At 42.3% G+C, this 17,728-nt stretch overlaps 1 protein-coding gene across 1 annotated transcript; it reads right to left on the minus strand.

Annotated features, from left to right (window-relative positions):
• Nucleotides 1-758: 758 nt before the first annotated feature.
• SAP30L (SAP30 like) lies at nucleotides 759-16,710 on the minus strand. Its single transcript, XM_027842021.1, has 4 exons — nucleotides 16,472-16,710; nucleotides 9,745-9,867; nucleotides 5,979-6,077; nucleotides 759-3,350 (listed from the first exon to the last, which is right to left on the minus strand). The coding sequence occupies exons 1-4, from the start codon at nucleotides 16,694-16,696 to the stop codon at nucleotides 3,222-3,224; spliced, it is 576 nt and encodes a 191-aa protein (XP_027697822.1). The 5' UTR covers nucleotides 16,697-16,710; the 3' UTR covers nucleotides 759-3,221.
• Nucleotides 16,711-17,728: the final 1,018 nt, after the last annotated feature.

Consider the following 17,728-nt stretch of genomic DNA (forward strand, 5'->3'; position numbering starts at 1 on the left):
CTGTGAAGATACAGAGAAAGAAAAAAGGTGAGTCACCTTGATAGGCAAGTGGTCTAAGAGCAGGGAGTGACAAAGGGAGAGACTTTATTCTAACCTCCCCACCCCCAAAAAAAACCCCAAACCCCAAACTGAAGTCATTTATAGAGAAGATGCAGTTGTTTAGAATATCCCAACTGATTCTCCCAGGGTAGAAAGTGAGGGGTAAGGGGCTAGCCACTCAATACCCATTAGAAATGGAAAGGAAAATTGAGGCACACAAGGTCTTCAAGCAGTTTAGATAAGCGCTTCTCAGGTATGTTATACCAAGGATTCCTTTTTGATATGGACTAGACTAAATGGTTACGAAGGTTGTTTCCAAATCTCAAATTTTGCAATTCTGAGTAGACAGAGCAACTCAATAAGGGAAGAGGTACCTATCTGATCATTAGAAAATTCTAAATCCTGATAATTTTATCTTTCCTCTTTCAGTGGAAGAAGAAACATTCTGGGCCTCCATTATCCTCAAAGTTCCTTTTCTTTTTGAGGGAAAACAGCACTGTTCTTGATGCACAATGGACTCAAATGATTGTGATGAAAATTTCCCTTAGGTTTCAGCTAAAAACAAAAGCATTCTTACAAACACACTTGAACAGATGGATCCTGACACCATCTTTCCTTGGAAAGAAACGTACTGCTATTGAAATGGAGAAAACAGATTAGCTGTTTATAAAGAAAAAAAAACACAACAAAAAACCAAAAAACCCCAAACCAGTGGCATGTTTCACCATTTTAGTCTGAGAGTTAGAGAGATATTTTATTCTTTGAAATACCAACATTTTCACAGAGGGCATTCAAATACTGCTTTAATCCATAGGCCCCCCCAACTGCCCCATCAACTACAGCCTAGAGGGAACATCACCCCTTTCAGGTAATAAATGAGAGAGGGACAGTGCTGAGTTCTGGTGGGGTCTACCAGGGTTTGACACAGTCTCTTGGAAAAGGATCAACCTCATTAAGATAAGACATACACATTATTCAGCAGTGTAGGTTCTTCTGATCTTTCACAATGCTCACCCCAAAATCTTTTAACTAAAAACAGCAAGACAGGCTAGAAGCAGCACAGTGGAGTAGGAAGAGCACTCCACTTGCAGCCTGAAGACTCTGGTTTGAGTCCTCACTTTACCACCCATGTGACTTGGACAAATCACTCACCTCCAGTTTTCTCCTCTGTAAAATATGGATAATTCTTGTTCTAGTTGTGAGGAAGAGGCTTTGTACATGGCAAAGCACTATAGAACCGTGACTGACTCTTATGAATAAATATCCATGGAATTGAAATGAATGCAAGCCCTCAGGGAGCAAACTTCACCCTCTTGTTCTGGGCAGGAAGCACATTAAAATAAGATCCCCAAGATCCAAAGTATAGTCTATATACATTCATTTACAAATATTTAAAAATGCTTGGATCTTTGGAACATGCATTTTGGATGTGGGTAAAAAGCTTTCCAGCGATGTGAGCATGTTGCAATTGCGTTACAGAAGTGCCCCTGGTAGTGAGTGACCTGTAGGTGGTATTTATGTGGATCTGCTCCACCGAATCGCCTAAAACTTCGTAAAATCACCCAGCAACAATTCTCTCATTTCCACAGTCCTGGTGTCTCCACTGTACAAATATTAACATTCTGTTTTGGGGGCAAAACTACTTTCATTGTTTAAGGTTAAGATCTCAGTGTCAAAACCAAGTAAGGACATGGCAGCTGACCATAAAACACAAAAATCAAGAAAAACAGAAAGTTAAAAATCCAAGCTTTTCTTCCCCTCCCCCCACCCCCAACACCTTGATTACAGCCTTTTGCAAAAAGCATACTTTCAAACATAAAACTTTAGGAAAAAAATACCTTGGCTTTAACATACAATTATATGGGAAGAATCTGACCTTTAGAACACCAAATACTGGGTAAATTACTAAGCTGAAATTACTTAGCTTGATTTTATCAATCAAGGAGAAGCAAACTGCACATATACAGGTCACTCATATAGAAAAGCTCTATTTGACACCTTTGGAGGCCTGACAATGCTGCATGATCACTGAAGCCCAAACATTTTCTGTTCCTCAACTGGTTTTGAGCAGAGACTATCACAACACTATTCTTGGTGATTTTGAAAGAATATTCTGTTTGGCCAAGGAATTTGCTCATGAAGGAAGGAAGGTGGTTAGGGTCCTAGCTCATAGCCTCAGCAAAAATAGCTGTGTGTGTATCAAGAATAGCAATACCAGATGCATGGATTTTCATGTCAATATTTCTAAAAATGCAACATTGCTCAACAAATACAACTGCCCTGAAATCCTAATTTGGCTTGAATCATCCCGGCACCCTCCCTCCCCTCTGCCACACACACACATACACACCAAATACTTGAATTCCTTTCACTCTCTCCAAAATAAGGTCACAGAATCTTAGAGTTGGGAAGGGACCTGGGGTGGTCATCCAGTCCAACTCCTACCTGAAGCACGACACTAATCTTTCCCACCAATCCAACAGAAGAGATCTGTGGCAGCTGTTCACATGTGCTATTTTTGGTGCTCAATGAACCAACAGATCTTTATCTGAGTGCCTACTCCAGGCAAGGCACTGTGTTGGTGGTGTGGAAACAGATTTCCAATGGGTTCAGAAAAAGGATGTGTTGGCTGACTCCAGTGAACTGCAAAGCTGGTGAGAAATGAGGGACTTCTGGGCCCTGGGCAGGTTATGTGAAGGTACAGACATTCTTCTGCCCATGCACCTTAATCCTCAACTGCTGCTTCCCTGGCATCTATGGTTGGGTCCCAACACGATGGCCATCTGGCTCTAGGGTAATTATTGAATTGTTTGATTTACAACCTATTAGATCCCACATTTCCAGAAGAAACGATTTAGTGCTGTAATCTGCTGCATCATAGCCTGCCACAGTCATGTAAGAGTGCTTGACTCTATTTCTCAATCCAGTCTTAAAGGAAAGTCTTTCTATACACATATCGAAGCAATAGAATACACTACTCCTGGCCACAAAGGGCCTTACATATATAGTAGGCGCTTAATGAATCTTCGTTGAACTGAACTGAAAATTGAATTCTTCCATCATTCATACTTTTTTTTCTTAAATTTACAGTAGAATTTAACAGTCTTCATAGGTACAAATGTACCAGGTATCACCAGTCTATTAAGTATTGTACTTAATTTCTTTTAGAGTCAGACTCTTCCTCATTCCAGCTGCTTGTTACTCTCTGCTTTCTGGTCCAGTCTACTCTTGTTACTCTTCACCATATAGATGAAATAAGCAAGGGTCTCTTTCTCGTTCACTGGGATGTTCCGGAAGTGACGGCTGACGGTCTACGTGGAGAGAACAAAGGGTTCACTTAATTCACAAACTGAAGCAACAAATACTTCTCTCTAGAGACAGCTCACAACAGGGAATTTCCCACTTACAAGTAGGTTATGTTCCAAAAGTTTCTTTTGTGTTGGTCATGTGGAATTATTGTTCTACAGAAGGAGGGCTAGGCTCCCTGGCCAGCCTACACAAATCTAGTTGACGTTTTAAGTGAGCTGTGGTGTAGCAGGTCTGGAGCCAGAAGCCCTTAGCCTGAGTCTTGGCCCTGCATTTATTGGCTATGGGATGGTGGGCAAGCCACCTCTCCTCTTTGGGAGTGTTTCCTCTTTTACTTACACTACCCACTGTACTAAGCTATTGTGAGGATCCAAAGAGGCCATCTGTGCAAAGTTCTTTGTAACTTTTTAAGTGCTATGTGAATGGGAGCTATAATTTTTAGATGACTGTGAAGGATACTAACAGAACCTCAATGACATCTGATTGCCATTAACAAGTATTTTTGCAGGAAAATGAATTTCTAGATTTAATGCAAGGTGCCAGGAATAAATTTCCCCTTTCTACTAGCTCAGGAATCACAGAACAGTGAAAGCCTCACTGAGGATGGCTTCCCTAGGGATACATACTCCTGAGAATCATTAACTTGTTAATTTTCCATATTCAACTGAGTTTAATACAAGAAATATATATGGAGAGCATACCATACATGCAAAGTACTATAAAGGATGGATACGTAAATGTGAGAAGGCAGCTCTCCATAATGAGTAGGTAACTTTCAAGGTCAATTTACTCAGGGTTCTGAATTGGGAAACAAAGGGAAGATGCCTTCTGGGAGACTGTGACTTTGGGGGTAAGGGCAGTGTCAGCTTTGCCACTTAATGATGTGGCCATAGGTACGTTATTCTACTATCTCTGAAGTGGTTTCTTCACCTTTATAATGAGATAAAGCTACTACCTTAAAGGTGAGGTGTAAAGAAAATGCTTTGTGAATCATAAGATACTAGAGAAAGGAATTACTGCAATTATTACAGAGAGTTTAAACCAAATGTAATGGGATTTTTGTCAATCTACTCAAAAACATTTACCCCTCCCTCACAGATCTTTGTAAACATGCTGTGATTTTGAGGCAGCTAGGTGGCAGTGGATACAGCACTGGCCCTGGAGTCAGGAGGACCTGAGTTCAAATCTGGCCTCAGATATTTGATACTTACTAGCTGTGTGACCCTGGGCAAGTCACTTAACCCCACTGCCTAGTAAAATACAATAAAAAAAATGCTGGTTTTTTAGATCTGTTGAAATAAATAACCAATTGGATAAATGAAGTTTCCAGATCCATAAATTTATCTAACAAGAAGGTGAATACCTCTTTGTGAAACATGAAACACAAGGAAAGAAAAAAAAACCCCACATGTTTTCAATGGCTTCTTACTTCTCCAGGTTCAAACTCATTAGTCTGGCATTCAAGGCCTTTCATAATCAGATGCCATACTATTCTTTCAGTCTTATCTCATGCCACTCTGATTCTCCCTAGTCAATGATGATATATACCTTCACCCTCTAACAGTACTTTGGCTGCATATCTCTGATATACTTATTGTATATTATTTGATATTATAGTTATTTATGTCACAACCACAGACTACAAAGGCAATGATGGGGGAGAGAACCCTACGTAAACTTTGTATCTCTCCTAGTGCCTACCAGGCACAGAAGTCATTTACAACTTTTCACTGGATTCTTGCTTATTCTTTATTTTAAAGTTCAATGAATACAGGTTTCTTCTTTATCCCATACTTCTTCCACAAGTATTAGAATTCTCCTGGGGTTTACTTGGATATCTGGTTAGGATAAGGCAAGGGAAAATTAGATAAGTCAACGAAGAAGCTTCCATAGAAAGGATAAAAGGAAAGTGAGGTTGCTAGCCTTTATGTGACAATAGAAAATCCAGAGGTGACTGCTGGGCCTCGGAGACAAGCAAAAGTGTCCTTCAGAAAAATAAAAGGGGGAAAAGTGGGGGAACAGATAGGAAGGAACCCACAAAAGTACCTACAGAGTAAGGAGATGATTTAAAAATAATATGTTAGGTTACTGGCATATTTATAGCTACATAGTGGGGTATAAAGAGAGAATATTTCAAATCTGGCCTCAGACACCTGACACTTACTAGCTGTGTGACTCTGGGCAAGTCACTTAACCCCAACTGTCTCACCAAAAAGGAAAAAAAAAAGAGAGAGAGAATATACAAATATGCAAATACCCAACTATGACCACATTACAATGAGAAATCAGAGACTTGGGTTCTAGTTCTGACACTGCCGGTTATGTAGTCTTAGACAAGTTATGTAATCTTTTCTTGGCTTCAGCCTTTTCAACATTGATTTTTTTTTTTTTAAAGAAAGAAGCAAAGAGCCACAGTCCTGGAAAGGTGTTTGGGAGACCTTGGGGCAGGGGGCCTAATTCAGCATACTTGATACAGACAAGGAAATGACCCTTTTTATAAAGGCTGACAAAAGATGAGTATACTGAGCACAAGTTAAAAAAAAAAGCATCAGAGAATGCAGCAGGGACTAGTTAAAGAAGCTGGAAGGGAGAATGTGAAGGTCGTTATTTTCAAAAGCCACGGCCCTACATACTTCTGCTAGCTGTGCCTTGTTGAATCCTGGTCTGGTCTGCAACTTGTAATGCCTTTTGTAGCGCCTCAATGTATTCACCTGCAACTGGTACAAATCAACCTGGAGAGAACAATAAAGAAGCCATTATCAGCAAGTATTTCATGATCTGCTCAGCACTGTGCCAATTATAAATGAAGCATTTATTAGACTTTTAGTATGTACAAAACACTGTGCTAAGTGCGAGGGATACAAACAGAAAAGACAATACTACGGCAGTACTACAAAGGAAGTATAAAGAATGGTAGCTCAATGGATTTATAAATTAATCGAGGAGGTAAAACTAAGAGGGAGAAGTTTAGCAACCAACTTAGCGCTAACCTGTGTGTTACTGATGGTGTCAGAGAAAGGGAGTGAACAACCGGGACTGGAATGGTTAAACAGGCTTCATGGAATTATATGAGCTGGGCCTTTTAGGATGAGTAGAGTTTAGAAAAGGGAAGTGAAGAATTGGAGGGGGATGAATACACAGCATAGGGTAAAGAGAGCAAAGGGAAAACCTGTCTTATTGGAGTGGATGGTGCCTTTTTCATGGGAATGGAAGATAAGGTTGGGTATGTAGGGTGGAGTTTGATAGACAGGGTCTTAAGCTCCTACTATGTGCAAGACATCAATCAATAAGCCAGGCACTGTTCTATGAGATACAAATAGAAAAGGGAGAATAATTCCTGCCTTCCAGGTGCTAACTTACATTCTATTAGGATCCAGGGATAAAAAGATAAACGATGACTCTTCTTAGTCTATGGGGAAATATCTGATACCACATATGTGTACAAGCTGTCTCTTCCTATGGATGAAAACTACTTGAGGGCAGGGATTGTTTCACTTTTGTCTTTCTGTGCCTGGGGCCTACCATGATGCCTGACACATAGTAGGTATTGAATAAATGCTTGTTGGTTGATCAGTAGTAATAATAATAGAAATTATGTAGCAATTATGTTATCTCACTTGATTCTCACAAAAGACAGGTACTATTTTTATTGCCATTTTAAAGATGAGGAAACTGAGGTTGAAAGAGATTTGAGTGATTTTCTTAGTCACATAACTATAAAGTGGATGAATCAGAATTTTGAACCCAGACCTCCCAGACTCCAAGTCCAATGCTCTATTCACAATGCCATCCAGTTGTCTTTTACTGATATTAAAAGGTAGAGTATTAAGGGCAAAGAAGAGATCCAAACAGAGTACCCCCAGGAGCATCCAGAGTGGAAAAAGAAGACTTTCAGGGGGGGATTAGTGAAGAGTCAGAAAAGGCTACAAAGAAGAGATAGCATCTGTGCTGAACTCTGAAGAAAAACAAGGAGCCTGAACACTGGAGAAGAAGAAGGTGTGCATGCAAGGCCTGGGCAACAGCCTATGCAAATGCACATGGACAGAGGCTGGCACGTTGCATGGAGCTTGATGTAATAAGGAGACTAGGCAGACTTTTTGACAGGGGAGAAGCAGAAAGAAGCAGGTATTTTAGGAAGATCAGTATGTTGGCACATTCCACTGGAAGGGGAAAAAGTAGAGTTGAACTGGTTAAGAACACGTTGCAGTAACCCAAGTGTGAGGCGATGAGAATAATACATCTTAGGGTAGTAACCTCAGGAATAAAACTACAGTGAAACAAAGAGACAATATGAAAGGAAGAAATGGCAGAACTTGATGACAGATTAAAGAGAGGGAGAATGAAGAAGCAATAAGTGTGAAAGTTGTGATCCTCAAATACTATTTTAGGCCCACCTCTATCCTGGCACTGAGTTGTTCTAATTTCAGAATGAAGGCAGTCACCTAACTCATCTGGTGGGTCCAATTTGCTTCACATCCCATCCAATAGCAATTGACCAAAAAACCCTGCCAATGGCCCTGCATTGATAATCCTTCTCTGGTTTACCACCTCTTGCTCTGGGAGTAACAATTGAATCAATAGTACCACTGCTACTGAAAAGGGCATGACAATCAAATATCCTATGGCTCCACTCACAACTCCAGACCAAAAACTTACTTCCCTGGCCACTATACGTGTTGTCTCCCCCATTAGAATGTAAGCTCCTTGAAGGCAGGGTTTGTCTTATTTCTGCATCCCCCAAAACTTTGGAAGATCTTCAAAAGCTTAAGGCAGGGGTTAACTATATTAATGATTAAATGGTGAAGATAAGGGTGGATTTGGTATACTCCCTTCAAATAAAGCTATATAAGAAACACTGATGGCTCAGAAAAATTGGGTTGATTTATCTACTCCCAGATAGGTAGAAAGGGGCAAGTAGGTGGTGCAGTGGATAGAGTGCTGGGACTGGAGTCAGGAAGACTTGTCTGAGTTCAAATCTGGCCTCAGACACTTAATAGCTGTGTAAGGGGCAAGTCACTTAACCCTGTTTGCCTTAACTCTCTCATCTATAAAATAAGCTGGAGAAGGAAATGGCAAACCAATATAGTATCTCTGCCAAGAAAACCCCAAATGGGGTCACAGAGAGTCAGATATGACTGAACAACAACAAAGATAGGTGAAGAACACTTAAAAATACAAAATGAGTCATCAGTTTGAGGGACTCAAAGCCTTTCTTTCTACAGCATTTCATCAAAACTTTTCATGTGAAGGGAATTTTGAAAATGGACACATCAGTTCTTCTTGAGGAAAAGAAAGAGTAAAAGACAAAACAAACAGTGTAAATTGTGTCTGGAAAGAGGGGGGAACATAAAGGCCATAGATCTGAAGATTTGCTCAGCTTCATTGCTACCTTGCTGTATGACCTTGCCCAAGTCATTGCCTCTCTGCATGTCTCATTTCCACATCTGTGAAATAAGAAGGTCAGACCAGGTGATCTCCAAGGTCCTTTCCAGTGCTGACATTCTGTGAAATCTGCAGACAAAAGACTGCCTCCTCTTTCCATTCCTGCAGAGTCATTTCCACTGGCATGCCTTATGAAATATTCATGTGCCCGATACACAATGTGCACTAAACGCTTCTACTTCTGTTGAGTCTTAAGTGAAAACAATTTAGAAAGAAAGAAAGTCCAATATTCCTTCCTGAGCACTTGTTTAGAGCCCTCTCCTTGATAGAGACAGGCATCTCTGAGGCAAGGCTGTCTCTGAGCTGGAGAAGTTCTTGTGGGCTCCGAGTTACTGGCAATGAGATAGCTCCTTTAGGTCAGGACTGTATCTGGGGACATTTTCAGGGCACAAAATACTAGAGGCAAAAATTAATAGCTTTATGAAATTCTACGAAGCTCTCTAGTTTATGAATTTTCCTAAATTCTTTATAAGACAGCCTGATGGCACCCAGAGAAGAGCTGAGAAAATTCATCTCCCTTCTTTCTTTGAAGAGGCAAGGGAGTATGGGTATGGAATATTACATATGTGCTGAACTGTTTTTTTTTTTCTTTCTCTTAAAATCTTTGTTACAAGAAAATGCTAAAAAAGTAGGGGATAGAATGAAGGTGATATAAAAAATGAAAAGTATTAATAAAAATAAGATTTGAAAACAGCCTAGTATAGTAAAAAGGGTCATGAGACAGGGACTCTAAGCAAAGCTCTGCCAATCCCTTATGCCACATAGTAGAGGTCACTTCTCTCTGGGTCTCAGTTTCTTAATTATAAAATGAGGGGATTGGATCAGATGATCACAAAGGTCTTTTCTTTCTCATTCTATGCTTTAAGGTCCCTTCCAGGTCAAATGTCCCAGATATTTCTGATCAGGCCTAAAATATATACCAAACACAATTCATCCTTTTCATTTTCTGATCTCTACCTCAGGGATGTCTGTTTCATGCTCGGGAGAATCTCCACCATCATCACTGGTCTTTCTCTTCCTTTTATTTCGTACACTCTGGATGAAATTTTTGTGAAAATCACAGATATACAGATGTCTTACCTAGAAGGAAACAAAAACAGCTCAAGTGAGTTGCCAGTTAACACTGAAACACAAACAAGCTCAATACCCAGAATATTAATTGATAATATACCCGATGACTATTACGGGAAGGCATCGGGGGAGCTACAAAGAAGTATGATATATATAGCCCCTACCCTAAGGAGTTTAAGATCTAATTGGAGAGATAAGACATATAAACATAAAGAGATTGTTAATGTTACAATGTAGTAATAATAACTCACATTTATATAGTGCTTTAACATTTTCACAAAGCACTTTCAAAATGTTTTCAAAGACAGTCAGTGAAAAATGCCAAATAATGAGTGCTCTGAGTTTGGAGAAAGGAGAGATGTGGGTTGGTGAAGTCAAGGGAGGCTTTGTAAGAAAGCTATTATCATTATTAATATTGTTATTAAGGTCTCCTGCAGGAGGTGGGACTTGAATGGAGATATAAAGGATGAACAGGATTGGATTAGTCAGGGGAGAGGAAGACATCATTCCAGATGTGTCGAGCAGCAAGGGAGTGGATAGAACAGGATATGTTCAAAGAACAAGGAAGAGCCTGGTCTAGGGTAAAAGAGGGTCAAACAAGGGAGCAGTAGGACATAAATTTGGGAATGAGATTGAAGCCACACTATGAAAGGGCCTTGACTGCCAGGCTGAGGAGTCTGGCCTTTCCTCTATTGGCAATGGCAAGCCAATAAAGGTTTGGTGTTTTAATTAAGTTTTATTGATACTTTTTGTTTTTATAGTACAGTCATTTCTGGATATACTCCACCCTTGGCCCCAAACTGAACTCTTTCCTATACCAAAGGAAAACAGTTAAGCAGAAAATAACTGAATCTGTGACTGAGTCTGAAGCATCCCCCTGCCTTTCTACTCTCCAGGGTCATCACTGGACTTCCAATTACTCAGAGTTGCCCCTGAAGGTTTTTTGAGTAGGAGAAGAATGTGACAAAAAGGGTTTTTAGCAAGATTAAGGAGAGGTCCTGAGATCACAAAGTAGGTGGGATTTGAAGTATGGGCCTTGAAGGATGAACAAGCCTCTAGATGAGTGAGAATAGTGTTCTCGGTGGCAGAGAGGATTATGTCATTTTATATTAGTAAAACCTACTAAGAGAGAGTTGCCAAATTTTCTTAAAATTTCATTCGATGTATGAATTTGAAACCTGTAACACTAGGGAAATCTTTGTCAAATTACTTACCCACGCTGGGCCTCAGCTGCTCCATGCATAAAGGAAGGGAATTTAGGCTAATCTCTAAGGTTTTTGATTCTCTATAACTCTCAGACTATGTTTTTGACTTCATGTACAGATCAAATTGGAAAGAAAGACCTCATAATATTGAGCCAAAACTGAGTGGCTGATCCAAATACTGATTCTGTGATATTTCTTTTTATGGATATAGGCTGATGTTTAAAAAAAAACAAAACTGCAGCTTATAGTTATATAGCCTAACAGTCTTTATGCAAATATTTCACTTAATTCACACAACCACCCCGAGGAGTAGGTGGAACAGGGATTATTAACCCCATTCTTAAGAGAAGGCAACAGTTCATTGAGGCAATATGATTCAAAATGTCACAAAGATAACAAGGGTAAGAGGTGAGACTGTAAATGTTCTAGTTCTGAGACACTAGATGTTCTAAGTCTAGGTCACACTTCCCTCACCCAGGAGCCATGACTGCACAGATGGATGAAATAGTAGCCATGGTGAGAAGGATCTGCTTTTGCTAAAGAACAAACCCCAGGGTTAGCCGAGGGGAACTGCAGAGAAATGAGCGGCTCTCTAAATTACTTAGAATTATTGACACTGAAGCAGATGGTGTACAAATGTTCTCTTCGTCTTTTAATTGGACACTTTTGAATTGGAGGTTATTTTCTGGATTGCTAGTTAAAGATGAAAGTAAACGGATATGAAATCAATCCACCATAAATTTGGCACTTTTCAATGAGAAAATAATAAACACTGGAAATTTACTCCGGTGAACCAGAAATTTTTTTTTTTTATTGAGTTGGATCCTTTGGTCATAAATAGTTTTAAGTTTAAGCATGGGTGGATCGAGTTATCCTGGCCCCTACGACACTTCCTGTCTATTAAAAGTTACTGGGCAGTACTGCAACTGGCTAGTGCTTTTAAAAATAGGGCCTATTAATTCAGAAAAGCATAGAAAGACTTCTATGAACTGATTCAGAGGGAAGTAAGCAGAAAAAAGAAATGCTACTAATTGGAAAGAACAACAACAAAAGACCTGAATGCCATTTAATTATAATGCTCAAATTTGGCTATCACGAAAAGGTGAGAAAATGTATCTCTCTTCTTTGCAGAAGAGGGATATGGGTGTAGAATATTGTATATTTTGTCAGACAAAGCTCTTTCTTTTACTAGAAAAAAGAAGCTTTACTAGATATTTCAGTTGATTTCACTATTTTTTAAAGTAGTTAAATGGGTGGGGGAAAGAAGGGATTTATGTGTGTGTATATACATATATATGTATGTAAAACTGATATAAAAATAAATGATATAAAGAAGCCCTCACAAAAAATAACAGTAAAATTTTAAAATAAAAACAAAACAAAATAAGACATATTCCAGGTCTATTCCTTGCTAAATATATGGTCCTTGGCAAATCACTTAACCTTCGTGGTCCTCAGTTTATTCTTCTATAAAATGAATTGAATTAGATGACCTGTAAGATCCAGCTCTAAAACATACAAATTCTAAGTCCTCAGTCAAAAAGAGTCAGTTAAGAAGCATTTATTAAGCACTTACCTTGTGCGAGGTACAGTGCTAAGTACTTTGGGGATACCAAAAATGACCAATCCCTGATCTCATGGGACCTTACAATCTAATGGGATAGACAATAATCATCTAGTCCCTTTCAACTATCTTAAAATATTTTAAGGCATAAGAAGCCACACTAGTAATATCTTTATAGTCAAGGACTATTGTTATAAATGAATGGCATCCTGTATTTTAACATGTAATACATGGTTCTTTTTTTCAGAGATACACACAGTTCTCCTTCCTCAATGGCCCACAAAGGGGTAGGTGTTATCTCTCTAGTTGACTGACACTAAAAATTAAAGCAGAAGGATATGAGAGCAACTCACATTTCTACAGCACTGGATTTCTACAAAGCACTAACCTCAAAACACATCTAGGAAGGAAGTGACACCAGTGTTATTATTCCCATTTTTCAGATGGGAAAAGGAAATAAGGCTTTAGAGGTGATCATACTGCTAACCAGTGACAGAACTGGGATCTGAAACCACCTATCTTTCTACCGGACCACGTGGCACCCAAGGGTTGCATACATATATGGGTATAAAAATCAGAGGTGAGTCATAGATCATAGAACTTGATTGTGGAACAGAATGCTAAAAAACCTTAGAAATTATTTAGTCCAACTGTTACCGAAGAGGACAGAGGAGGCAGCTGAGGCCCAGAAAGAAGGGTCTTGCCAGAGTTTGGGTTAAAACTGTTCCCTTCTACAGCCCTGGGGTGCTATTTCTATTATGCTACCTAGTCCAAACAGCCTAAACTCTAAAATGAGTCCTTTTCATTCAACAATATTTCTTTTCACTGCATTACTCTAGTCTAGCCTCTGTTAAATATCACCACCTGCTTGTCTCCATTCAAAAATGCAGAAATATGCCAAAAGGAGGTAATTTTTGAAATGTGTTTTGCCTTTAAATAAATCAAAGAATATTGCCAACACATCGATAATAAATAATGTAAACCTACCTAAAGTTTGCCTCTATCAGCTGCTTTCTGAGGCTGTTAAAAAGCAATTTCTGCTTTTTTATTGACATGACTTTGGCCAAGTCACTCACCCTCTACCAGCCTTGGTTTTGTTATCTGTGTGAAAAATAAAGGTGCTGAACTAGATGGTTTCTAAGCTCTCTTCCAGCTCTAACAATGTATTCTATCTTCTAAGGTTCTTCTTGCTCTGACATTCTATAGTTCTATAAATACTGAGTCAGCATATGCGTTTAACCATTAACAAGAACAAACAGATTTTCTCTAATTCAGCTGATTGGGATTTGGAAAGAGTATCCCCTTTCACCATTTTTTCCCCCCTGTTTGCAAATCTGATTTTTAGCAAGACAGCTGTTACTTTTAACTGAAGCCCTGCTCATTCTTGAGAAGAAAATGGAATCCCTTTCTGAAATGACACCACCTTGAAAAGAAAATTGCTAGTGAATCTGTTCCTAAAAAGTACCATTTGAAAAGTGAGGAGGTATTACTTTTAGCAATGCTATTGCAAATTCTCACTCTCTTCCTCTTACCCCCAAAATATATGGAAAATCACCAAAAACACAGTTTAAATTAATGAGTAGAGTTGCAGTCTCAATGCAGCAATCCACCAATGTAAAAGCATCCAGATGTCAACGAACCTATAAGCTATGGTAAATATAAGTTGTGATTTCAAAAGGGCACTCATTGCAATTGCTAAATAGTTTTACAAGGGGTTTATAAAAACCCAAACCTACCTGATAATACAGAATTTTTCATTTTTTGGCTAATCCTTCAGTTCTAGATGAGAGGAAGTTTGATATAGTTGGGAGGGGGGCGGGTTAAGGGTGGAACCTTCAGCCTCGAGAACAAATTTGTTCTGTGAAGTTTGGATTCAGTCATAGGTTCCCCACCCCTGAAGAGTGGAATGAAGACTGGACTTGGAGTGAGAGGACTTGGGTCTGATTCTTGGCTCTGCACTTACTGGCTATGGGAAGAACTCATTCATCTCACTTAGATTTCTTGAATTTTAAACAGACCCTGTCTAGTCTCTTTAACAAATCTGACTCCTTAATAGTGAAACTGCCACTAAACTTGACAACAGATGACACTCTAAAAAGCACTCATTATCAACCAATTAAGAACATCTCTAGAATTGTAAACTAGAACCTCCTGCAGACAAGTTTCCTACAATCAGGTAGGAGGCCCTAAGCGTCATCATAATCAAATTTAAATTCCCATTCATTCAATTAACAAATATTTATAATGCTGCAAGATGTAGCACTGAGATGCAAAGAGCACTTGAAGGAGGAAATCAAGAGCCCCAGGTTTCTGTGCTGGTTCTACCTCTTCTGAGACTATGGCCTCAGGCTCAGCACTCCTCCTCCAAGGGCTTCAATTTTCTCATGTATAAAATGGGGTTAAAAATCAGCACACTCATTATCTACCTCAGACTTCTGGGGAAAGAAAGGTGCTTTGTAAACTAGAAAAGGCTACAGATGTGAGCTGTTTTTTCGAAGCTAGCTAGTATGCTTTTGGGGAAAAGACTGGATGCAGGGGAAGATTTGTTGTGCTTCAGATCTGCATGGGTACTCTCGGTGAGAAAACTCCCTCAACTCTACCAAAGCAGACTGGCAATCATTCTGCAAATTTCAGTTCTGGAGAGTTGTATGGGGAGAGGGATTAAAGGGCTTGCCCAGGATCAAAGGTGACACTTGAACCCAGGTCTTCCAGATGATTGGATGACCGTCTCTATCCTCAAGGAACATAAAGAGTCAAGATAAAGGTTCTCAAAATGGGGTTGGTTTGTGAAGTTGGATGGAAAAATAACTAAATCTTTACTTTCACTAACCTCTAACTGCAATTTAGCATTTCCTTAAAAACATTATTCTGGACAGAGGTCCATAAGACACTTCAAGGCGGCCGTGGCACAAGAAAGGTTAAGGAAGGACTCAATCTACAGCATAAAATACATGAGAGGTGCAAGCAAGGAACAACGTTAAGGCCTGAAAGTGGAAAAACATTTGCCCAGGAAGGCTCTCTCTTTCTCTCTTCTCTCATTCAATGCAAAAACCACTCTTCCTCATAAAAACAAACAAAACCAAATCAACCTTTGCCTTATTACTAAGCCCCATCTTTGTAAGCCCATTTCCATAAACAGCAGAAAGCACCCTTCCTCTGTAAGCAGCCTTACCATTTAGGGGTTGAACCACGAGCAACTTGACTATTCTAAAAGAAAAATTCGGGGTGTGTGTGTGTATGTATGTTCCCCATGGGGGAAAAGTTAGAAGCTGAAGAAAAGGGACCCCACCACCTTCCTGCTAATATGCTGTAGCTGGAGGGGGCTTAGAAATAATCCGGTCCTAACCTCCCCCCGTTTACTGAGGAGTTAAAACACGGGGAGCCGGAGAGGAGGGATGACTTGCCCAAGGTCACCCCCTCAAACTAGCTTCACGAGGGCTTGCTGACCATAAGGGCTGGATGGGAATGGGGATCCCTCGGTGGTTCGACCGGTGCCCCTTCCCAAATGCTGGTGCTCACCACGCACAAAACAAAAGAAACCAACCAACTGCTCTGCTGATCTGAAGTGTTGCCCAAGTCCGGGCTCCAGGCTACCTATGTCCTCCAGCTCGGGGTCCCCACTGGACCCTCGCCCTCCCCCCCTCACCTGGGGAGCGGGGACCGGGCGGGGATGGTGCTGGGGGTGGGGAGTGGGGGGAGGAGGCTGAGCTCGGAAGGAGCTCCAGGTTCTAGCCCGGGCTCCGCCGCGAGGGCACGGGGCGCGCGCGGGCTGTGTGACCTTGGGCCAGTCGCTTGCCCTCTCTGGGCCTCCGTTTCCTCCCCCGGCGGGGGCGGGGGCACTCACGCTCTTGTCGATGTCCAGCCGGAGTTTCTTCTGCGAGATGCTCTTCTGGATCCTCTTGCTGAAGGAGGCGTTGCCGGCAGGCCGGACGCAGCGCTCCCCGTCCTCGATCAGGCAGCAGCTCTGGCCGTAGCCGGGGGCGGGCGCGGGCGCGGTGGTGGGCGCGGGGGCCGGGGCCGGGGCTGGGGGCCCTTCCCGGCTGTCCTCCTCCGTGCTGAAGCCGTTCATGGCCCCGGCCCCGGCCCCGGGGACGCTCACGGGGAGCGCGAGCCCCTGCCCCCGGGACCCCGGCCCGGTCGCGGCCCCCCCGCCGAGGCGGTCCCCCCGGCCCCGCCCGCGGGCCCGGCCTCCCGCTGCTTGAGCGCGCCGGGGCCCGGCCCGGCCTCGAACCCGCGGCCCCCGGAGCCCCGCGAGCCCCGCGGCGCCCACTGGGCTGCCCCGCTCTCCCCGAGGCGGCGGCCGCGGCGGCGGCGGAAGTCCCGCCCCTGAGTCACCATTGGCCGTTAGAAGATGCGGGGCGTGGCCGGGCCCCTCGGCGGCCTTGGTCATTGGGCGAGGCTCCCGCCTGTCACGGGAGGCCGGCTCCTTCCTGGACTCTGCGGGGACGGGTCCGAAGTAGAGAAAGTGCAAAGCCAGAGAGTTGGTGGCCGGGCTGGGAGACGCGGCCCGGGGCCAGCAGCTGCCGCGAGCCGGGCGGGGGAGGACGGGGCCGCCCAGGGGCAGGCGGGGCAGCAGGGAGGTGGGGGGCGTCACAGGGACAGGCGGGATGGACAGAGAGGCACAGATGGAGTGGACAGACAGAAGGACACAGAGGGTCAGGTGGGATGGACAGGGGACAAATGGGGTGGACAGACGGACGGATACAGAGGGACAGGGGGAGGGACAGAGGCACGGACGAGGAAGACGGACGGACACAAAAGGACAGGCGGGATGGACAGGAGGACAAATGGGGGTGGACAGACACAGAGGGACAAGTGGAATGGACAGGGGGACAAATGAAGTGGACTGATGAACGCAGAGGGACAGGTAGGATGGACAGAGGGACACCGGGACAGGTAGGGGGGACAGAGGAACAGATGGGATGAATAGACATGGACACAGAAGGCCAGGTGGAGTAGACGGGGACTGAGGGACAGAGGGATAGGTGGCAACCTACAGGAGATGAAAGGGATGGACAGTGGGACAGTCAGGCAATGAGGGGCAGAGGTATGGACAACCATAGGGATGGATGAGGAGAAGGGGCAGACAGAAGGACAGAAA

This window comes from Vombatus ursinus, unplaced genomic scaffold (genome assembly GCF_900497805.2).
Source record: "Vombatus ursinus unplaced genomic scaffold, bare-nosed wombat genome assembly UNPS02014863.1, whole genome shotgun sequence".
NCBI classification, from domain to species: domain Eukaryota; kingdom Metazoa; phylum Chordata; class Mammalia; order Diprotodontia; family Vombatidae; genus Vombatus; species Vombatus ursinus.